General features: G+C 29.9%; 1 protein-coding gene across 5 annotated transcripts in view; it reads left to right on the top strand.

The window, feature by feature from the left end:
* Positions 1 to 25,393, top strand: part of LOC142318880 (ubiquitin-conjugating enzyme E2 Q2) — a 117,898-nt gene that overhangs the window by 62,113 nt on the left and 30,392 nt on the right. For all 5 annotated transcript variants that reach the window (XR_012755064.1, XR_012755068.1, XR_012755070.1 and 2 more), the window contains exons 5-7: positions 7,591 to 7,811; positions 12,615 to 12,761; positions 17,547 to 17,613. Coding sequence is in view for 2 of the 5 variants with exons in the window: in XM_075355489.1 (XP_075211604.1) it covers positions 7,591 to 7,811; positions 12,615 to 12,761; positions 17,547 to 17,613 (435 nt within the window). In the remaining 3 variants the exon portion in view is untranslated. The remainder of the gene's footprint in view (positions 1 to 7,590; positions 7,812 to 12,614; positions 12,762 to 17,546; positions 17,614 to 25,393) is intronic.

Genomic DNA, 25,393 nt, shown 5'->3' with positions numbered 1-25,393 from the left:
CTGGAAAGGGGATATTTTAGATGCAGGTAAGGAAACTGCATTGTTGCGGCACCAAACACACACATATGATTGATTGAAGACTGAATGTCATTATCATTGAAAAGTGAATATCTATACTTTTGCTCACCAACATCAACATATACCGATAGACAAGCATAATGAACTTTTTACTGTGCGTCAACCAAGTATTCTTACAAAATTTATTGTATTTACAAGTATAATAATTAATGATTTATTGTATTTATAAAATTTACAGTATTTTCAAATTTATTGTATTTCATGCTTAAACAAATTTATACTAGTTCAAACCTTTTTTAGTGTGGTGTTGTTTCCTGAATTATGGTAATGTCATTCTAAATATTTATTTTCAGTTGAGAAACAGAACTGTAATTGTGTAACTCGAACAGTACTATGACTTATGAGAAAGGCATCTCACCAATTTATTTAAAATACAATTAGAAGATTTCCTTTTACAGAAACAGTTTGCCATCCATGAATTTTTTAAGTAGTACTAATTAAGAAATTTTAGAAACCTTTAATTTCCATTAACACGCTTAGAATTGTAAATCACTTCGGAGTTATTTTTTATATTTACTATCTTCATGAATTTACCTTAACATTATTTCATTTGACTATATTTTAAATAATTAATATGGACATAATATGTATTTTTTATTTTAATTAATCATATATTCTGTTATGCTGCACTCTGATAAATGTTTTCCATGGTTTCCCTTCATGGCAGATCTTGGAATAGTTTTTATTCACAAAATAGTACTGAGGGTACACAAGCAACAAAAAATTATGTGATCCCAAAAAAAAATATTCTAACACTTCTGTTAACAAGTTTGCTGTTTGCTCCTTCTAACAGTAATATTCACTAGACCATACTAATGTTATAAAGTATATGATAATTTCTTGATTTGCTCAGATTTCATTGCCTGAGTAAACTACTGTCTGTAATTCTTCAAGATATAGAGCTCTAAATTGAGGTTTTTATTTAATGGATGGTTACTCATGACAGGTATGTGGGTTCACATGCCTTCCAGTATGAACAAATTCTCTTATTTTGTACCCGGTGAACTGAACTATATACTTATTTGTTAAAAATCATCTTTATTTAAAAGAGTCTTGTCATTTTGATTAAACTGGTTGATTGTTGTAATAAATGCATAATATGATTTCAGAATTGATGAAATGTCAACAAGTTTGACACTATTAAAGTTAGTCCATAATTTCTAGGAAGTTTCTGAAGTGACCTTCTAGGAGAAATACCAATAAATCCTGGATCTCCAACAAACTTTCATTTTCAAAATACTGACTTATGTCTGGAACAAATACTGGCAGTAGCACTTCCTATTTTCCAGAAGCAGTATGTTAGTCGAGTATTATATATTTTTAATTTATAATCTTGAGTGTAGTTGTTTAGGACTCAAGGACCTAGATAAAACAATAAAAATATGCTGAAGGTATAGAAGTTATTTTTGCTTGCTACTCATTTTGTGGCATCTTTTTACTGAACAAGTAAGCAGTTAAATTATGTAGGTTTGTCTACTGCTTCTAGACATATTTCTTGGTTAATAAAATTATTTTGAAATTCAGCATTTTTAATGTTTGTATCAGTTTCTCTTCAGTATTATCACCTTGCAGTTGGAATTGGTTTCTTGCATTTGTAATATTCATAGTTCAAGAGGGGAAAAAATAGGAATAGATTGAAGAGCAGAGTAATCAAATATGGAATCTTATCAATGCAGTAAATAGTATAGTCAGTTTGACTATACTATTTCGGAATCTTATCAATGCAGTAAATAGTAGTCAGTTTCTCTTACAAACACTAATGCCGTTTTGTGTAATGTGTTTCATTGATGTACAGTTCTTATAATTCATTGTCCTTTGGCAATTAAAAATTCTTTATTAGATAGCTTTGTTGATGGTACAATGTATTTTAAAGAGAACTATTCTTATTTACCTTTTTTGGATACCCTGCAAATGTAGCAGCAATGGACTATTTTTTTTTCTTATTTATATGTATCATTTCTTTATTGACACCATTTTTCACAATTAGGCTTGATAAATGCCTAATTGTGAAAAAGTAGGCATTTTTCATAACTATTAGCCTAGTCATTAACTAGGCTAATAGTTTATGTCAATATTTCAGTGTTACCACGATATGATAATTTTGCGTTTAAATTTAGGCTAATTTTAAATATAAACTATTTAATATTGTACATTCAAGCTGTTTAGGATTGGATAAATTTAACTGCCAAATATTTGAACAGAGCTACCAAACTGACACAAAAAAAATTGCCTTAAAAAACTGTTATTTCTACTTGTTCATTATGATGAAATAGTGTAACACATTGATGTGGTGTAATATTGATTGGTTATGTGTAGTTTCTATTTTTCTGTTTATTTAAAAATTATTAATTTTTTAAAAAACCTCCAATAAAAATTATTAATATTTACAAAAATTACATTAAATCATTTATTAATGTCTATTTCATAATGTTGTTATTAGTGCATATAAACAAAAGGTTCTGATAACACTAATAAATACAGTTTTTGGCTCATGAAAGTTTTATTGTGTTATTTGTAACTTTTTACACCGAATTCATAAATACAAATAGAATTTCTCAACCACCTGTACTTTTTGTAAATAACATTTTTGAAATATTGTTTTTGTGAAATTTTTTGTATTTTTTTTTAGGTACATCTTATTTACATAAAATAATATTTTAAGTGATATTTTTTAACAAAAAACATGGAGGCAGTAGTTTTGTATGAATGATGATTCATTTGCTGTAGGTCCTGACTAGTCAGCACAGAGCACTCTTCTGATACAATTCTCATACAATTAACACACAAGTATTGTTTAAATGTTTGCTGTGTTTCTATGTTCTGTGATTTATAGTTACTCTGTCAAGTGTTAGTGAATAAATATGGCAAAGAAGTGCATTAATGATCTGGTTAATTTCTGCTATGTGTTTGGTGATTTGATATTTAAAGAAATATGAAAATTGTCTCCACCAATTAAAAAATGTTGTGAAGTACATTTTGGCTGTAAAGTTGGGGGATCAAGATAAGAACTGGGCTCTTCACATGCACTGTTCGTCGACTGTGAAATGAGTTGATAGACTAGGTTAGGAGTAATCAGCACAAGAGATTTGTGAACCACAAGACCGTTTGTCAGACTTGATAAATCTCTCTTTTTCTGTTTAGCTGCAGAACCACTGTAAGGCATTACTTCAGAGGATGATATATATAAATGTAAATGAACTGTAGTCTTGTATAGTCTCAGGTTGACCTTTCTGGAGATGTGTGGTTAATTGAAACTCAACCACCAAAGAACACCGGTATCTACGATCTAGTATTCAAATCCGTTTGATAGTAACTGCCTTTACTGTTATTTTTGTATTACAAAGATGTTAAGAATAAGTAGTAAATCCACACAAACAGTGCGGTTTTTGAATTTACCATCTGCTATAAGGCCAGTGCCCCATGATGAGAGTTTAGCTGTGTACTGCATCCTGTAATACATAATTTAAAAAGGTGATTCAGATATGAGGTAGCCATTGAATTTCGATTTAAGGAGTAAGGTGATCTTACTTGAAGAAGAATCCACTTCCTGTGAACTTATCTGATAACTCAAGGTGAATTAAATGACCTTGTTCAAAATTTTAACTTGTTGAAGAAACAAGCTGAGCTTTTAGATCTGAAAAGCTACAATCTTCTCCATACTGACACTTATGTTTCTTTTGTAATTGTCAGGAAGAGTTTGTAGATTTACTTTCTGAAGAAAATAGTTTAGTGTATTATTGTGGATCCACTGCATCATGAACATAACTAAGATTGGAGACTATTTAGATCTAACAGTATGCTAACAGCACTGTGCTAACAGTAGCATCCAAAGATGCTCAGATTATTGAATAAAGGGGGTTTTCCCAGATGTCAAATACAAAAGGAAAACTATTACCAGATTTTAATTAAGTGCTTTCCATGCATGTAAATTCTTAGATTTCTTTCAAAGTTTAGCTATGCATCCCAAAAAATGGTGGATGATGGAGAAAATCTATCTCATTATTTGAATACAGAATAAAAAGTTGTATTAGGATCATGTATTTTGTTCTTTGTGCCAAAAAGTTTAATTTTGTTCCTTAGTGACCAGTTTTTTGCTATAAGACCCTTCAGTTCCTATTTTTTGTTATATTATTTGATTTTTTTTTTTAATTTATTTTAATTTAAAATTTTGACTTGTGATATTAAAGAAAGGAAAATTTGGTGTGGCATACATGTTTGACTATTGGGTGACAGAAAAACAGTCTGTATCCTTGGGAAATACTGATTGTACTTACACAGCGTGCAGTAGAACCGATGAAACAGTTTTGAGGAGTTATAAAAAAGTAATGGGGATTTATAGAGAAAAATGTTTTTTGTTTTCTAAATTAGCAGTAAACACCTTTTAATAATCATTAAGTTTTGAAAGTAATGCCCTCAAGATGGTGGCCGTTACCAGCAACACACTGTTGGAGACAATCTCTAAAACTTTGTGCAGCTCATTCACACATCACAGGGTATGGAGGGTATAACTTCTTCAACCCTCCCTTAGCTCTAGTAGAGTGTTAATACCTTATCCCTCAGATATCCCATAAGAAATTTTAGTGTAGTTTTAATCTTATAATTATTGTGGTTTTATCTTAGTACTTTAATCCTTTTGTTATCCGAAAATTGGCCCTTTACACTTCTTTTGGATTTCGTTTGCTTTTCTTTTAAATAAATATATCTTATTTGATATCTGATAGTTTATCAGGAATATTGGCTGTCAGTTTTTTTAATTCTTTAATATTTGGTTTTGGTCTAGCTTTAGTCACTTTTTTGTTAGAATATGTTTGTTCCAGCCGATAATAATGCAAAAGTATTTTTCACCCTCCCCAAAAAACAAATCCACAAATGCTCAAATCAGGTGATTGCACATAACCCACCGGGTTGGTCTAGTGGTGAACGCGTCTTCCCAAATCAGCTGATTTGGAAGTCGAGAGTTCCAGCGTTCAAGTCCTAGTAAAGCCAGCTATTTTTACACGGATTTGAATACTAGATCGTGGATACCGGTGTTCTTTGGTGGTTGGGTTTCAATTAACCACACATCTCAGGAACGGTCGAACTGAGAATGTACAAGACTACACTTCATTTACACTCATACATATCATCCTCATTCATCCTCTGAAGAATTATCTAAACGGCAGTTACCGGAGGCTAAACAGGAAAAAAGAGAGAGGTGATTGCACAGGCCACCCCATATCACTCCTCAGAAAAAGAGCTGTCTGGGGAAAATTTCTCTCAAAACATTTGAGTGAATTTCAGGTGTGAGCTGTAGCCCCATTCTATTGGAACCAGAAGTCCCCAAATCCCTCTTCTTCAACAGTCTCTTCAATTCTGGACTGCAGAAAATTATGCAACATTGAGACATAATGTTTGGAATTCATGGTCATGCCGTCCTCAAAGAAACATGGGTCTATCACATTAAACTGTGATACGATGCTCTACACCATTAGTTTAGGAGAAATGTAACAGTTTTCATGAATAATTCAGGGGGTTATTTTCAGTCCAGTAGTGGAAATTTTGCTTATTCACAATCCCACTAAGGTGAAAATGTGCCTTGTTGCTACTGAATAAAGCTGTCTTGAGAGTGATTTGTGCAAGCATTTGCTTACACTGATTTTGTCTGATAGCGGAGTCTGCTGGACTCAATTCTTAAGACACATCATTATTTGAAGGTTGAAAATTTAAATCGAAATGCTTAATCCTTCTCAAACTTTGGTCTGACATCCCCAAGGCAACAGCATGCTTCTGAGTATAACGTCTTTGTGACTGCTTGAGTGTTGCTTTTACCAACTGCACATTTTCTGGTGTTCTGATGGACCTGCATTGACCATGTGTACCTCTTTTTAGTGTGATACCAGTTTCCTCTAACTGCCTAACCCAGGACCAAATTGTGTTTGCATTAAGAATGGCATTATTGCACAGAATGTTAAACTGCAAAGCCACGATGTGCTCCGTTCCAAACCATGTTGGCTACTGAAACAGGCTCACAGACAGAAGAGAGGGAGACGACATGCACCTGCTTACCCCCACTACTGCCCAAGCATTGTTCCCCTCCTAACCACATAGTCAGTTCTGCCGCACCCTGGATGTATATAAAAAAAAACATTCATTTAAGAATTTATCAAATTATTTAAATTAGCTTTGATTTAATATATATTCTCAGATTTCTCTGTTATAAAATACACTATTAAATGTTTCTAAACAATGCTGATCTCCATGGTGGAGTGGTAGTTCTTCGGCTTTTCATCAAGAGATCCTGAGTTTGAATCCCGGTCAGGCATGGCATTTTTCATGCATTACAAAATTTCATTTCCATATCCCACAGACAAGCTTCAAGCTTATGTTGCAACATCATCAAGCAAAAATACTTGAATATGTAAGTTTAGAAATAAATGAATATAAAAGAGCAGTTTTGTATAAGAAAAATGTGAATTTTTTTTCTTAATCAATTTCTTGTTTTTTCAGTATGTATGATATGTATTGTACTTAATGAACATAGTGAAATTACAAAGTTGTACATAGTGAAATTACAAAGGATGAGTACATTACAGACAATTAAAACAAACTGCCATAAGCAAAGATTTCATGTAAACAAGAAGTCTCCTATAATCAAATAAAATAGAAATAAATTGTTGAAAAATTTTTTAAAGAGTCAGTTGTATTTATGATAGTGAAATGTTGTCTTTTATGATAGTGAAACATAGAAGACAGAAAAATAATAAGAAATGAAGCCTTTGAATGTGGTGTTACTGGAGGGTATTGAAAATAGGTAGGTTGATGAATCTCAAAATGAAGTTCTTAAAATAAATAATTGGGATTTGTAGGAGACTCCTGTTCACCAGCAAGTTTGATGAGGACAAACCTCTTTGTAATAGAGGGGTGTACTGAAGGTGAAAATTGCAAAGTAATAAAAAATTGAATGTATAAAACTTATAATTGAGAACGTAAGAAAGTATGTTAAAGATTGGTCAAATCTTAAAGATATGTCAAAATATTGGTACTGAATGGATAATATCATCAAACCTTTAATTAAATTGCTTAAAAAATTTGTCTTTTATTTAAAATAAAATAATATATTTTGCTCTATTTTATCATAAAGTTTCTCTCATTGAGTTCATATTGTAATAAAGCTTGCATAAGAAACTATGATCAGCCTAATTGGAATTAGATAGTTCCTGATTTGGCAACATTATGTTATAAGAGAGAGCGAAAGTGATGGTGTATGTGTGTGTGTGACCTTTTCTTTAGCCAGATTCAACTTATAATTATTCACTTTATTGCTAGAATGTGTTTTAAGAAAAAAATATTAACATTAATTGTGAGAAGTAGTCAAGGAAATTATTGGCAATTTATCAAACAATTTAATTTGAAAGTAGTATCTTCATTCTTCATTACATCAGAAAAGATCTTTTAAATTGTATTACCTTTAATGATAAAAGTGTGTATAAATGTTTTCAATATACATAATCTTCATTTTTGTTTGTGTAATAGGTATGTACAGTATTGAGTTGGTTGGCGACAGTTTGTATGAATGGAATGTCAGACTGATGAGTGTTGATCCTGATTCACCGCTGCACAATGATCTTGTACTTCTTAAAGAGAAGGAAGGCAAAGATTCCATCCTGCTCAATATGCTTTTTAAAGAAACTTATCCTTTTGAACCACCATTTGTACGTGTTGTACATCCTATCATATCTGGTGGATATGTATTGGTAAGTTACATATTCATTGCTGTTCATCAGTTATGTTTTTTTAACATAGTTCTGTCAAGTCATTTATTAATATTACTGATGACCATGATGGAGTTTCTGTTTTCACCCACTAGATCCTGGGTTTAAATTCCAGTCAGGTTAGACATTTTTCACATCCTACAAAATAAAATCATCATGTAGCAGCTGTAATTGGGTGATTAGCCTGTAATTGCTTAAAAAAAGGAATTATTAATTTACTACAATTATAGTTCTTATTTTCTTGCATTTCTTAATAATGTATTTGTGTTAATATTTATTATGAGTTACATGATTGAAAGTTTTATTCAGATATTGTATTCTCTATTTTTCTTTTACCAATATGTACATTATAAAACTATAAAGAACATACAAACAAGATATTAAAAGAACTTTTTTTAAACTATATACAATATAAATGTGAACTTATTTTTACCAATATGAATGATTTCATAAAGAGATTTTTTTCTTTATGTACAAGGTTTGTCCCAAAAGTAAGTGTACTGATTTTTTTATTTAATTATCTATTGGACTTACCTGAAATTACAAGTTATCTCCTTTGAAGTATGACCCTTGGGAAGTTACACAGCGGTTCCAACATTTCTTCCACTGTTCATAGCAGTAATGGAAGTTTTCCTTAGGTCTGTGTAGCTCATCAGTTACAGTTTTTTTTATGTTTTTTGTTGTCCCAAAATGATGCCCTTCAACTTAACTTAAAGCTAGATGTGGGCGTAGGGAGGCTGTGGAAGTAGGGGAATGTTTTTCTTCACCAGAAATACTCTAATTGAAAGCAGAGTGTGAGCTGGCATGTTGGAGCAACACTCAATCATGTGCAATGTCTGTTCAGACTTGCTGGACCATTTTCGAAGTCTTTGCAAGACATCTTTGTAATAAGCACTGACTGTCCATCCTAGAGGTACAAATTCTTTGTGCACACATTTTCATAGTTTGTTGTTGACAAGGTTGGTCTTCCAGAATGAGGGTCATCTTCAACATTTTCTTGGCCCTTTCTGAAAGTTTTGTGCCTCTTAAAAACCATAGTTCTCGATATAATGACATCCTTTGGTTAAAGAATCAAATGTTTCTGTGGCAGACTTATTGAGTTTCACATAAATTTTGATAGCGTAATGTTGCTCAGTATTTTCCTCTCGCAAATGTAACAAGGTAATAAAGCACAACCATACACGTACAGTAGTAGCACACGACTGACTAAACCAATCCAGTTGAAACAAGTATACATATGCAGCTAAGGTACACCATTCTATGCTACCTACATGCTTTTAACATCAATAATATTTTACATTACCTGTTCTTCCTTAGGAAAGTCAGTACACTTACTTCTGGAACAAACGTTGTAAATTTGAAAAGCTTGTTTCCATGTAGATGTTAAGGTCAGAGTGAATTGTAATTTTGGAACCAGGAATGTAGGAGATAAAAAATGATAAATGGATGTGAATCTCCCATTGTCAATATAGGATCTATACCTCTTACTACAGGTTGTTAACCATCTGGATGTTGGAGGAATACTAATACCACATAAGTTTATATGAAACTTATGATTTTCTTTATGTGTTTACTTTAAAAATGGTGGTGCTACAAACATTTAATTGGTTTAGAAATGTACATTATCTTTAGGAGATTATCTTTACATCTATGGCTGTAAATGTCTCTGCCACCTCAAGACTCTCTATTCTCTCTGCTGATATGCACACCAAACTCAGACTTTTCAGTGAGTGCATAAGTTTTTTATAAATGGCCCACTGTTTTTTGTGTAGCCCAAATATATTTGTTCTCAAATTGACATAGCCAGATAATTGGAACTACATTATGAATAGTTGTGAATTTGCAACAATATTAACCTGGAACCAGTGTTAATATTATGTATTTTTGCCTTGTCAGTTTCCAGCAATCATTTTATATGGCTGTAGTTTAGGACTTTTAACATATTTAATACAAGTGTCTGCTCTCCAGAGACAGATCCCTTAATGGCCTACCTGATGCTGCAGCAGTCTCACCTGACCACAGTAACCTCTGGGAATTTAGAGGATAATATTTTTCATAATGAACAGACTCTGCTGTATCTATATTCTATACATTTGATTAATAGCCATCGTAAATCATGATGATACTGTACTGAAACGCAAAAGAGCAAATAGCTGATATTTTCACCACCTTACAGCATTTAAATGAAATGGCTACAAATGAACAGGATAAGTTTGGTAACAAAATCTGGACTTACCAGGGAGCTACATTAATCATTGCCGAATAATAGTAGTCATTAACTATCCTAATAAGGTAATAAATTCTATTTAATTAATAAATAAAATCATAAGTTTTGTTTGAATCACTCTGTCATAATAGTGCATCAGTTAATCAAATTTTTTTATTAACTTCAAGGGAGCAAAGTTAAAAAAAAAGTAAAAATCATTTTAGTTTTCTTTATCTACAACTTTTTTATCAACCACTTGACTGTTTTAATGTACCTCTGAGATACCTTCCTGTTCAGTATAAAGTCTTCTAGCTTCAACATAACTCTTACTTACTTACTTACTACTTTCTCAATTATCCATTTCACACATCCTAATCCTTGCATTCGTAGAATAGTAGAAGTTAGTGTACTTCCTTCTAGATTCATGGATACATTAAAATACAACCAAGCAATCTTGTCCTTTTTACAGTATTTTGCCATATACTTTTCTGTTCTCCAGTTCATCATGAAACCTCTTCCTTTCAAACTCTATTGACACAGTTTTCTACACACCTTTTTAAAATATTTCAAAAACCTGATTTCTTTATTTTACTGACTTTCCTATTATCCATGTTTTGTTGCCATAAAGCACTACACTCCATACATTTTAGCTGAAAAATTTATATTTAATACCTAAATTTGTGTTAAGTACCTGCAGTTAGTTATCTTTACTGCATAAAAACTGCTGGCTTGGGGCAATTTGCTTTAAATTTTTTTTTTTTATACCATCCACCTTTTGCAAATGTAATATTCTCTTGATAACAAAACTCTGCAGTTTCTGATGGCATTTTTACTATCTTAATATTAGTAGTTCCTTGTTATAGTCCATTTTTAGTCTCATTTCATTACTTTTGCTTTACTCTTTTTTACTTTCAGGAAGAATTTTCTTTCCATTAGTGAATCCATCTGTTTTTTACTTCTAACTTGAATATTTTGCCAAAATATCTGTATAATAAATAAATTTTAACAGTTTTTTCTTTTTTTTCAACCAGACACCAAAATTTTCTTTCACTTTTTTTAATGCTCCTTCCATATACCAATAAAAAAGGAATGGATCAGACCCCACTCTCATCTTTTTTCTGTACTGGAACTTTGCCGTATTTTCAAGTCGTACATACTGTAGCAAACTGATTCTTGTACAAATGAAATCTTCATTCTCTTTATTTCAAAGAAATTTCCTGCTTTTCCTAAAATTTTAAATATTCTGTTCTATTCTGCATGATTAAATTCTTTTTCATGATCTATTGAAGTTATGTACATAATTCTTACAAGGTTTCAATTATTTTCTAAGATTAATTAGAGCACAAAAATTGCTTCTTGTGTTGTCAAGTTTTTGAAACCAAATTGATTTTATCTAATATATTTTTACTACTTATTTTGTTGAAGAAATTCAGAAATGTGGTATGTTGAAGTTATAGCAGTCATTTTCAGATTTACCCACTTCTCTTTGCTGAGTTAAAAATACTTTGTTTAAATTGTGAAGATACTTCAACTGTCTCATAAATTTTGCATACTAACTTACGAAGCTTTTAAGTTTACTCTCATTTATCATAGTAATTCAGATGGTATATCATCAGTTCTTACTTTCATTTTAATCAGAGTACTTTTAATTAAGATGGTGGTAGATTGTAATAAATGAAATTCATTTCTTCATTTTAACATTTAAAAATTACATTTTCCTCTCCGTAATCTTATTTATTCTAGCTTCCTATTAGCTCTCACTTTTACACGTGGAATTTATAAGAATATCCCTACTCCAGTAATTCCTACCAAATTCTGATGATTTTGGCACTTAATTTTAGCATTATTTGCATCGCAAAATCTTATTAGTTGCTTATCCCTGTGTTTAGAGACCATTTTTTAACTACCACTTATAATCTATCCATTAGCCAAGGCTACAGTTGAATCTTGTTTTTAGACAGTATCAGTATGTCCTTGAATCATTTAGTTTATTACGATTAGAAACTTCCAAAATGTTCTGTGTGATATTAAGATCGATGACTCTTTCAACTCATAAAAAAGTATATTGGATGACAAATTTTGGTCATTTTTATTCATGAACTGTCATAGTATCATACTTGAAGCCTGCTGAATCTTTGATTTTTTTCACTTAGGAATCACAAGTGACAAAACTTTACATATAATTTTGTTTAATAAATTTCAAGAAAAATGCATTAACCCTTGCTGTTAGTGCCCAACCACACATATTAACATCCTAGAAGCAACTAACTTATCTGTTAAGCCCAGAAGAAACTCGTGCACAATAAGGTTTACTACCATACTTAATATGTTCTGTGGTTTATCTCGAACTTTCTAAGGGAAAAAATTATTTTGGATACTTCTTGGATAGACCTTATAAATCTTAATAAATTTTCTTAAAATTATTTAAATTTCCAAACCTTTCTTACATTTTTCAAAAAACTTTTAACTATGAAGATAACATCTAATCCTAATTACTTGAAAATTAGTTATATTTTTAATACTAAAAAAAGTATAGTATTACTGGCTGTAAAATAAAGTCATAACTAAACATCTTACAGGTAGGAGGAGCTATCTGCATGGAATTACTTACAAAGCAAGGCTGGAGTTCAGCATACACAGTTGAAGCAGTTATAATGCAAATTGCTGCTACTCTCGTAAAAGGAAAAGCTAGAATACAGTTTGGAACTGCAAAGGTTGTTAATCAGGTAAGTTAAATTGAATTATTCCTGCATTTGCTATGAGAAAAACAACAATATAGAAATAATATCATAATTTATAAATTCCCTATATGTTTTACCTGCTTTGTAATCTGTGAATAAAATTCTTGTCTATTTTTGTTGAGTATAAGTGATAGTAGTGAATATTAATCTAAAACAAAGTACACCAATATATATTTCTTATTTATATTAAATAGTTTGTTCACAAATGCCTTGCTCAATGCTCTACATTAAATGATCAGGACTTGAATTAAATGTATCTTATTTGAATTTTGCACATATTCTGATATGAATGTTTATTATCAGAATATCTTTAAATAAGAAACCTATCTTGAAGTAAGATCTTTAAGTTTCTGTTTGTCAAGAATACTTGCTCCGTATAAATCTTAATAAAAAAAAAAAAATTGCTGAAAAGATGACTGTAGAAACGTCTGGGTTTTTAAACAATGTGGACAAGTTATTTATTACTCATTGCCTTGTGAAGCGTAAAGACTATTCTTGTCCAAGGAAATGTTATAGGCACTCATCCTACATATAGGGTGAGTAGCTCTTTTGCTGGGTTCTGTATTAATGAGGGACCTTATAATTTAAAAAGTATATTTTTTTACATGTCAAATATGACAAAAAAAATTGACATAAATTAATTAACTTTTTAATTGAATAAATAGTGATGCTGTAAGAAGCCCAAGGAGTAACTTGAAACACCTTATGTGAACAGTTTTTCACAGTTTGAAGATCTTTATGGCATTTATAGAAGTATACCAAAGAATGAAATATATCTAATAACACAAGTCTTAAGACTTTTGTTACACCCATTATTGCTCATTCTTTGTGTTATTAGATATATTTCATTCTTAGGTATTTTCTGACGCTAAATTCAAATATGACCTCAAAATTTATCTTAGGCTTCTTTTTTTATAATTGTTAAAAGCATTTTATTTTTTCTGTTAAGTGTTTTTATAAATCGGTTATATTAATAATAAAATATGAATGTCTAAAGATATTTACAAATGGCTCAGAATGGAATAGTTTGGAGGAGTGTGACTAGTTATGGTATTAAACATCATAGAATGACATCAATACTAACTTTACTTTGACTCATTTCTTCTAAGAGAAATAAACCTATCTTATTAATATTACTTAATTAGTAACCTTTGTTAATAACATCCTAATTTATAAGTCGTTTCAATCACTATTTTTACTGTGGAATATCCCAAACCAGAGAATCTGTTCATTTTTGCTCTCATTCATATACTACTGCAAGCTTGGTCTTTGGTTTTATTCCTACCTTTTTTTATGTAGACATCTATTCCTTTTTTGCGCTTCATACGTTTTTTTTTTTTTTTGTTAATAATTTATGTAAAAAATTATTGGTAGTTGTATAAATCAATCTAACACTTTGTCTTGTGTGAATTAACTTTTAAATCTCAAAGAAGAAATATTATTCATTTGGTTAAAAACCATATGAACTTTATTTAGGGCATAACATTTTTGTACCCATTTAATAATCTTGGTTCAAGGTTTAAAGGTTATTTCATAATCATGAAGAAGGCTGTGTTCATGAAGAAAGTAATGAAAAAGAAGAAGATCTAGATTTCTAGTTTGAGAGCCCTGAACCTCACAGAATTACTCAAGCAGATCCTAATGATCAGGTTGTTTAAAATGCAGTCAGAATTAGCGACTTCAAGGGAAAGGCTAGAACCTCCTTGAGGTAGCACTGAAATATATTTTTCCATTTTAGGTAGCAAGAATTTCAGCACCTGTTTTCCTTACAAGATAATATAGTGTACTACAATGATATAAATTCTTTATTGAATTAACTAAGACAGCATCAGTATCCTACAGAATAGAGATTGTTTACAGATTCATGTAAAACAAGTTTGAAAACAACCATATCCTTCACAATGGAAATGAGAAACCATCAATTTGTCTTTCTTATGCAGCACAAATGAAGGAGACATTTGACAATCTGAAATTTTTTTACTGATAATGTGAAAAGAATTGGCGCATATATGGGGTAGTGTTGTTTCTTATGAGAGCGGAACAGTAGAGCTAGGAAAAACATTAAAACGGAGTGGTTGAAGAATGAAGCACTCAGCTGACCAGAAAAATATTATTTGTTAAGCTCTTGTGAATTCAAAAAATGTGTATCTTTCACAAATACATATAAAATTTGGTTTAATGAAAGATTTTCTCTTAGCAATGGATCGTAATGGCCAGAATTTCTTATACCTTAAGAGTTAGTTTTCAGGATCAGTGAGGAAAAAATTAAAGAAAGAATATTTATTAGACCACTGATACTTAGTCTAATGAAGGATTTAGACTTTGATAGAAGTTTGAATAATGTGAGAAAACAGCATGGATATAATTTAAAAATATTGTTGATCATTCTTGGGCAAAAAGAAGGCTGAGAACTATTTAGAATTGTAGACTGAACTTCTTGAAAACTATAAAGTCAAACTACACATGTTGCATTCATGTTTGGACTTTTTTACACCAACAATGGCTACGTAAGTGATGAGCACAGTGAATGCTTTTACTAGGACATATATCAATGATGGAAACTACCAAGAAAAATGGAACCCAAATATGCTCACCAATTATTGCTGGAGGCTGAAAAGTGACATTTCAGAGCCTTAATACAGGAGAAAAGTAGAAATTAGGTAAGATATTGTACTACAGGCTATACAGTTCCTTTAAAACATCAGGTTTCTTTAAATTGTTACTAGAAATCCTGTCCTCCATTTAATTTTGGTTGGCAGATTTGAAATCGGAACAAAATAGTACTCTAAGACTCATTTTATTGAATGCATATAACAGAAAAAATTGTTTTTTATACACACCTATGTAATAGAGTGGAAATACCTATAATAGATAATTCAGTGTGTATATACTTTAAATTTTTGTCTTAACAGTTCATACTAAAGCAGACTGCTATTTCTTATTAAAAGAATGCATGATGTAGTTCAGTTTTCCATGAGACTCAATAGTTTGCATTATCTTTCCCTTGAAAAATTTCCATTATCTTTAGTAGTTCTGATTTTAGAAATTATTCAAAATTATATAATTTACTGACCTCAGAATTTCTCTTTGAATTATAATATCATTTTTAATATCTGAAATAGAAATATTTCTACTGGTAGTGATTGCAATGGTTTCATCTATAAACTGATAAAAGCCATTGACTCATGAGACCGCAAGTCATTTATATAAATTATAAATAAGATACCATTCCTGTCTTCCTTTTTCCTGTTTAGCCTCCATGAATTCAGATACTACTTCTGAGGATGATATGTATGAGTGTAAATGAAGTTTAGTCTTGTACAGTCTCAGTTTGACCATTCCTGAGATGTGTGGTTAATTTGAAATACAACCACCAAAGAACACCGGTATCTACGATTTAGTATTCAAATCTGTATAAAAATAACTGACTTTACTAGGGCCTGAACGCTGGAACTTTCAACTTCCAAATCAGCTGATTTGGGAAGACGTGTTCACCACTAGACCAACCCGGTGGGTCAAAAAATAAAAGATACCTGCCAGCCTAAATCTAACTTACCCCAAAATAGCAACTTCAAAAATTCTCTGATACATATTTTCCATTTTGAATGAAACTAGGTCATGTAATTTCCATTATTAATACACACTTTCAATTTATTATCCAGCTTCTGGATTAAATCTTCAGTTTTTCTGGCTTGACTGAGTTCCATATAATTGAACACCTTGGAAAAGTCAAAAGGTACACCGAAAACATATTAACTCCCACCCAAGACTTTATTAAAAACCTTATGTAGTTTTATCAGACCTGCCTCTGTGCTTAATTTGTTTAAAACTAAACCAAGTTTCACTTAATATATTATTTAAATATATTTAGTCAAAGCTCTTCTCTAACAAAAATAATTTGATGTAGCTTATCAAAGGTGGAAGTAGTAGGGTCTATGTTTTTTCACTTTTTTTACAAATATGATTTATATGAAGTATTTGAATGAAGAGGACCATGATGTAGGATTTACTGTAACTAAAATAAATTAATCATAGCTGTATTAAAGAATTAAAATATACATACATTTGATTATGAAGTGAAATAATACCAAAGTATTTATGTGCAATATTTTTCTTATAAACATCAGCTGCTGTAGGAGCTCATAACAAGTATACAGAGGTTAATTAAAAGCATTTCACAAAGTTCCACTAATACTTGTTGCCTTACATATTCTGGCATGTACCATATTGCCAGTAAATAAGAAATTAATTTAGATGATGTGGAAATCTTCAATTGCTTTCAGATAATACAGTTAGGCAAATTTACTTATTGTCAGCCTATTAACCAGTAACTGAACATCATGAACTACAGATTTTTGTATGAAATTTTTTTAATGTTATTCATATCTATACCATTCCTGTTCTTTCCACTTCAGTCCAGAGGGTTTTTAATATATTTAACAATTAAACTATGCTGTTCAAGTATTTTGATCACTCATTTCTGCAAGTTTCATTATATTTTAAGAAATGATATATATGTAACAGATGTTTTTTTATTGATTTTACAAAATAAAATGTCATCTCCATGCCATAATAGTAGTGTCTCTGCCTTTTATTTGAAGGTTCTGGGTTCAAGTATCAGTTAGACTTGTAGTTTTATCACTTGCTACAAAAGTCATTTCTTATCATAAAAAGAGTAGGTGTAACTGAGGCATAATTAATTTCTTAAGGAAAAATAAATAAATTTTAAGATTTTTTTTTGATTTTTTCTTTTTTTTGTATTAATTTTAGGGCCAGTACAGTTTAGCAAGAGCCCAGCAGTCATTTAAATCATTAGTACAAATTCATGAAAAAAATGGTAAGTTTATTGTTATAAATTTTATATTTTCAAACTTTTCTTTTTATTATTTCCACTTATAAGGAAACAGTTTGTGTGTAAATGTTATGATTTCATTGTGAATATTGAATTAGCTTTATGTAATTTTATTAGTAAAAAAAAAACACGAAAAAGAATGCTATCACTGAATTAGCCTTAGTCATAAATACGTTTAAAAATACAGACTTATGGCTTATAAAATATTTCACCATTCAGCTATTTTATATTACTTACACTGAATAATCAGTTGTGTACATAGCATTTGAATTTTTTTTAAATCACATACTACAGAGGTTTCTCTAGTTATACCACAAGTATACTGTAGTTGATAATCAACATACTACTGCATAACCATTATCAGAAGGTAAGTCAGTTTTGCTGTCTGCTCTGTAAACAATTTATATATATTTTTTTAAATAATTGAAACATGCATAATTTTTTAGTTATCAATAAAATATTAATAAATGAACCACTTTGTGATAAACAGAACTCACCGATGGAGATATATTTTTAGTATTGATCTCCAGTTGTAATTTACATTAAAGAAAAGATGTATACATATATTTTATATATTTGTTTCTGTGTTTTAAGATTTAGTAATATATTGGGACTAGTCTTAAATGTACATTAAAGGACATTTTTGTCCTTGACATTGTATCACTCACCTCCAGAATGTTTTTCCCTGAGAAGCAAAGTGTTTGGACCAGAACTGTAAGGGATGTAATATACTTATTATATTATTTTTCTTCTTTTGTTTAAAAAAGAAAAAGAAAAATTCAGCATGCTTATAAAATAAATAATGGAATTAGAATGATTGTGATTGAAAGTAAAGAATTTTATTTACTTAAAGAAAAATGTTTAATTAATATTATTGATGATAATTTACTAATTTTTAATTAATATTTACACATAAGTAAATTTTTTGATGTAAAGACAATTTTCCTTGATAATAATTACCATTTACTTTCTTCCTAAACTATTTTTTATCAGTTCCTTCAGCTTTAGGGCCACAGACTGCCAGATGTTGTGCACTGTAGTGTTCAATAAAGTGCTACTGCATCTTCCAAAATTATTAATAGCACAAAATTATAGATTAAGTTAAAATTGGCTTTCATTCTCTTCCAAATGTTTTTATTCTGCATGGATAGCATGAACCCCATAATTTTTTCCATGATTGTAAACTTCTCATCTGGGTGTTCATTACCTCCAGTGATTAAACCTGCATCATGTAATGGTCTCAAAACATTTCTAAAGCTTCAATTTTATCGTCAAAAACAGTATTGAAGTTATATAGGGCAAGGTCTGATGAGTAGAGTAGGTATGAGCTGATTATCATGTTAGTAAATACCAAACATTGACAAATAAATGACATGTAGGAGTGGCCATTGTCATGCGTGATGGAAACAAAGATTTGCTGCACCAGTTGTTGGTTAACACCAAACATTTTCAGATGAGTGACATGTGAATGGGCACATTGTCATAGCACAAAAGTAAACATTTGATGGAAATAGGCTAAACTGTTAGACTGCTTTTTCCTGATATCCTTTCGGCTGACTCAGAATATATTAAAATTGTTCATTCACACTTTGACCTGGTGTAAGAATCTCTTTGTACATACTGCCATCAGATTCAAAAAAGTAAATCAACATTAACAACATAGAAGTTTGCTTTGAACCTGCCTACATTCATTGTAATCAAAGTGACAATCGTGGTGACATTGAATCCATTAGTAAATATGTTGAAAAGTTCTTTCAGGTCAGTGCAGACTAATTGCTATGCAAAAGTGTTCGATTCCAATTAACCTTGGAACAAATTAAACACCATATAATGGACCTACGATCTTAAAAATGTCATGAATTATTTCTCTTTCAGTCTTGCAGAAGGACTTCTTGCATGTTTTATCATTTTAAGGCGTGTTTTCAGTCAATGTACGGTAGTATAATATGTTTACATCCACCGCCATGTTTTTTTTCTATATTAAATAACAATTAAGATATCCATAACAACACAATTAAGAATACATTAAAGAATCATTATTGCAATGTCCAAGGGAGACCATATTCCCCCCTTTATTGTATCTTTTCATTAAATCCCCTCTTTTACTAATAAATTTCTCAGTAAACAGACATTCATAATCAGAAACATACATTTACATTCACTGCCATTTTCACTGCCTCGTTAAAATACCTGTTATATAATAGTATTAAAATACTCTGTTTATATAATACCTCATTATTTAATGTATTCTTTAGTGTATGTTTTGGGAAATCCCAAGTTGTAATACTAGAAGGTTGATCACATGATGGGGAGTCCCCGCATTGTAATTATAGTATAAATACAGCATTTAATTTGAAAGAGACTTGTTCCTAATCAAACAGCAATAAGACAATGAATTTTGAACAAAACGACGTTAACCTATCTGACCCTTTATTATTCTCTTATAACAATTTATATCATGAAAAATACGATTTAATTATGTTTTTAGATAATATTCAAGAGAAGCTTGAAACTATGTAAGATTACGTTCATGCTGAAATTGATATAGAATTAAATTGTGAGTATGGTAAAACTATCTTTGTTTCTACTGGTAAAAATCTTTTTAGAAAGGTTAAACCTGAAAAAATAATACTTTCTGTACAAAATAGTTCATCTATTAATAGCGCTTTCAATAATATAACAGAACAATATTTTCAATTAAAAAACAGATTAAAAAAAATATATCCCTTTCTGTTTCGTTGTTTTGTATCAATGCAACTGTAAAAAAACAACAAGCTTTAGATCTATCTGTACTTAAACAATTGTGGAATGTTGCCAATAAAAATCATAGATATTTATGAATTTTTAATGTTTATGAAAAATAAGGTATTCAATGCTATAACATTTCAGGCCAAAAAATTTTAAGAAAATTATTGTTATTGTCTAATGGAGAAATGCGTAGTTGATAAATGTGAAATTTTTGATGTGTGTTTTCAAAGCAGTAGCAGATATGTGCTTAATGTTTGTGAAAATCAAACTGATTTGGAAAAACAATATTTAGAAGCGTATGATAAAATTAACGAATCTTTCGAAAGGTTTATTCAAATGGGTAGCAGTTGGGTGATGAACAGAATATTGAGATTGGATCTTTCAGTATCTGAATTCGATCCCCTTTGTTGTGGAAACTGTTCATATTTACTGTTACCGAAAGCTTTAAGACAGAAAAAAGCTGTAATCAGTATAAGGAATGATGATGGAAAAATGTTTCTTATGATGTATTCTAGCCCACCTATTTCATCAAAGTGGAAATCATTAATTTTCTATAAAAAATTGTTTAAACATGAAAGGAATCGAGTATCCTGTTTGCGTTAAAGACATCAATAAATTTGAAGCTCAAAATACCGATATCAGTATAAATATGTTGATGATGAATCATTTAATTCTAATAATATATATTTAAAACTTACAAATAATAATCAAAAATTCTTGCTTTGATTATTATTATTAACTGATCTTGTATCAAATCAATCTCATTATACTCTAATAAATGTGATATAACAGTTTATCAAGACTGTTGGGTGAATATAAGTCGTAGAAAATCTGAATATTGTCACTACTGTTTGTACTGTTTCAAATCTCTCGGACTAGTGAAACGAAAGTGAAAAAAGACTTGAAATACATATTGAGGATTGTAAACAGGGAAAGGTTCAGAGAAGAATACCAAAAGAATTGATTGGTGTGGGAGAGAAATGTAAATGTGGCAATATAGTGTCGTTTACAGATTATATTCTTCAACGTTATGCGTACCTTTTGTTCTATATATGCAGATTTTGAATCATTTATCATTCCATATCATTTTGCGAATCCTAAACTGGCCAGTAGTTATACAACAAAAACAGACACTCATAAACCATCTGGATATTGTTATGTTGTAATAGATGAAAGTGGATGTGTTGTAGAACAAAATTATACAGAGCTCGTACAGATAATGATGATAAAGTAGTTGAAAAATTTCTCAATGATATATGCAGAAAATATGAGTATTTTGAAAAGTAATTATTAACTGAAAAAAAGCCCTCGCTATGACCCCAGAAGATGATTATGAAAAATTTCAAAAAGAGGCTAAATGTGTTTTATGTGGTGACAAATTAGATAATAAGAATCATGTAAAACACCATTCTCGTACTAGTGGTAAATTTATAGGAGCTGCACATGAAAATTGCAATTTAAATTGTAAATGCGTAACGTATATACTAGTTGCATTCCACAACCTGCAGGGTTATGATTCACATCATATTGTGTTGGTGATGGACAAGTTGAAAAATGAAAATAAATTTCAAATTTCTTGTTCTGCAAATAGTAGTAAAAACATATTTATAACCCTCAACAATAAATATCATATCAATTTATAGATTCATATCAATTTTCATCTTACAGTCTTGATGAACTGGTCCAAAGTTTATTTGATGTTAGTTATTCAATGACATTAAAAGAAATAAAGATGTGTTTCTTTAAAACAACATACTTACAGACTCAAAATGATATACTAAACAATCATGATGAAAGCAATAGAGATAAACATCTGTTGAACCTGTTACTTCAACAAAAAGATGCTGTTTTCGATGAAATGCAACTACCTCCCATTGAAGTGTTTTATGATAATTTAAAGAAAAAAATATCTCAGTCAGATTATAATCATACACAAAATGTTTAGAATTGTTTTAAAATTAACACGCTAGGTGAATATCATGATTCTATATGAAATTGGATGTCATGATGTTGGCTGATTTATTTGAAAGTTTTCATAATAAAATGATTGAAATAAACAATTTAGATCCATGTCATTATATATCTGTTCCACATTTATCGTGGTTTGCTGCTTTGAAGGCCTCGAAAATAATTAGAACTTGTTACAGATCCTGATATGTATTTGTTTTTTGAAAAGGGTATTTGCAGAGCTGTATCAATGATTTCCATTCATTGTGCTGTGGCAAATGATCCGATTCATGATGACATTTATGATAAAAAAACCAACAAAATTAATCAAATATTATGATGTTAGATCTCTTTTTGAGCAATGCATGATGGAACCATTACCTGTAGATGAATTCAGATGGTGTGATGAAAACAAAATTGAATATTTGTTAAACTATCTAAGCAAAGTGAAAGTTGATGCTGAAATGGGTTGTATTTTAGAAGTTAATTTAGCATATCCTAAACACTTACACGAAATGCATAAAGATTACCCACTCGCGCCAAAAAAAGATCCATTCCCAATAGTATGATTTCTCCGTTTCTTAGTGATGAAAAACATGTAACATGTAAAAAATAATTGTGTACTTTGGAAGATGTACTCTGGAAAACAAATACTTTCTACATTGTAGAACATTAAAATTGTACTTCAATAGGGTTTGGTGCTGTTGAAAATATATAGAGCCGTTTGTTTTAATCAGTCTACATGGTTGAAAGATAATGTTGAGAAAAATTTCTGTGTGGTGTGATACAAAAGATAAGATTAAAAAAAGTCTACAAACTATTAATCAACAGTGTATATAGAAAAATTATTGAAAATGTAAGATAGCGAATAGATATGCTTTTGATTAATGACAAATGTAAGTTTAAAAAATTACATGCGAGTCCAAGAGTAAAACATTATTATATTTATGGAAAGGATGTGGTTGGAATATCAATTTTGAAGAAAAATGTATACTTAACAAACCCATATATGTGGGTTTAACAGGAACAGATTTGGCTAAATTAATCATGGATGATTATCATTACAGTCATTTTTTACCTAGGTCATGAAAACATAAAACTTCTAATGACATATAGATTGGTTATTATACTCAATTATACCCAAAGATGAACATTTGAAACTTGGGAAGATGATGATGAAAAATATTTAATTCAGAATGATTGTAATGTTTACGCATTGAGTAAATATGCTATAGGTCGTTTAAAAGAAATTGAGGAACATATCTATGAATTTGTTGGGTTAAGAGCTAAAATGTATTCCTTACTTTAGGGAAGAAATGAATATTGTTTATAACAAAAAGAAACCTGCCAAAGGAATTAAAAATCATTCTCATATATTTAATAAAATCATAATTTGGATGTTTTAGATCACGAATTGTATGAAGATTGTTTGTTTAATAAAAATGTTTCATATTCCACATCAAAATCATTATGTAGTTTTGATCATCAAATTTACTTTATTGAACAGTGTAAAAAAGCTCTCTCTCTATATGTTTATAAAATATTTGTATTGGGAAATAATATAGATACATTCTCATATGCTCACGAAAAAATCAATGAATATATGGTGAAAAAAGTAAAATAAAATTAGTCTTAGTGCATTTGAATTCTTTAGTTATATAAATAAGTAAACAATTAATATAATTCACCTTACCAGCACATTATGTTCTGTAGATCTTTCAGCTTACTTGGAAGCCATCATCAGGAGTTAAAATTAATGCATAAAGTCAAAAGTTAAAAAACTATTAGGACCAGATAGTCATGACTGTTTTTAAATTTTAACTATGATTTTTTAAACTTTTGACTTGATGCATTAATTTTAACTCCTGATGATGGCTTCCAAGTAAGCCAAAAGATGTAGAGAACATAACATGCTGATAAGATGGACTATATTAATTGTTTATTTATTTATTTAACATATCAGCGGTACTATGTTTGAGAAATTAATTCTTTAGTTATTTTTTCAAACAACAGTGCAAATACATGATAATGTTCTAAATATATACCTTAATATGGAACATCAATTATGCATGTAAACTTTGTCATGATAACTATGATCATTCAAGCTCTTATACACAATATAAAGATCTGCAGATTTATTAATTTCATTCAAATCTGATTGCGTAAGATTATTAAATCTTTGTGGTAAAAATATTTTTCCTAAACCTTCAATTGATGTAATAATTGAATTGCCATTTTTTGTGTTTATAAACAACATTTTTTCAGTTCTATATTGCCTATTGTGCTTCATTTCATTAATATTTTTAATTTTATTGCTATAATTTTAACTATTCAATTTTTCAAAAATATAAGGCATTTTTATATTTCTATGTAAAAATGTTTTATTGTTGATAAAATTTTTTGTTTATTAAATAGATTTACAAAATGAGTTTAATTAATGTATGATATGAACAAATCAAAGAAAACTATTTGTACAGTATTTTTGGTGATTTTAAGCTAATTATTGATACAAATATGGATTTTTTTAATGCTAAAAAGTTATGTCATGATAGTGGGAAAACAATTTAAACATTGGTGTGAAAATAAACATTCAAAAGGGTTAATTGAATTTTATAATATAAAAGCCAAAGCCGGAATCCCAACCGCAGCTTTTAACTGGGGAAAAGTCAAAGTCAGAATCCTGACCGCAGCTGATGTTGGAATTTCATCATCAGCTTTTTATAAAATAAAGGTGATAATAAAAATGAATCAACTAAAATTATTACTGGTATATATGTTTATAAAAAATTATTAATTGATATTGCTTCATGGTTATCAAAAGACTTTTATGATATAATAGAAGATTATTTTGTCAAAGATTTTAACATATATCAAGATGATAATGATCAGTTGCAATTGAAATTGCAAGAGCTCAAAAATATTGCAGAAAGATTACAAAATTTAAATCATTAATGGAAAAAGGTCAATTTAATGTTAAGTAAAGAAACTTAAAACTATGGCTACACCATATTTGTCTACACTTTCTGCATATGATGAAAGAGATAATTGTCTTATAATTTTAGATAAGCAT

This window comes from Lycorma delicatula, chromosome 1 (assembly GCF_047948215.1).
Source record: "Lycorma delicatula isolate Av1 chromosome 1, ASM4794821v1, whole genome shotgun sequence".
Classification (NCBI taxonomy): domain Eukaryota; kingdom Metazoa; phylum Arthropoda; class Insecta; order Hemiptera; family Fulgoridae; genus Lycorma; species Lycorma delicatula.
The sequence above is the reverse complement of the archived record's forward strand: the minus strand, read 5'-3'. Positions and strand labels throughout refer to the sequence as shown.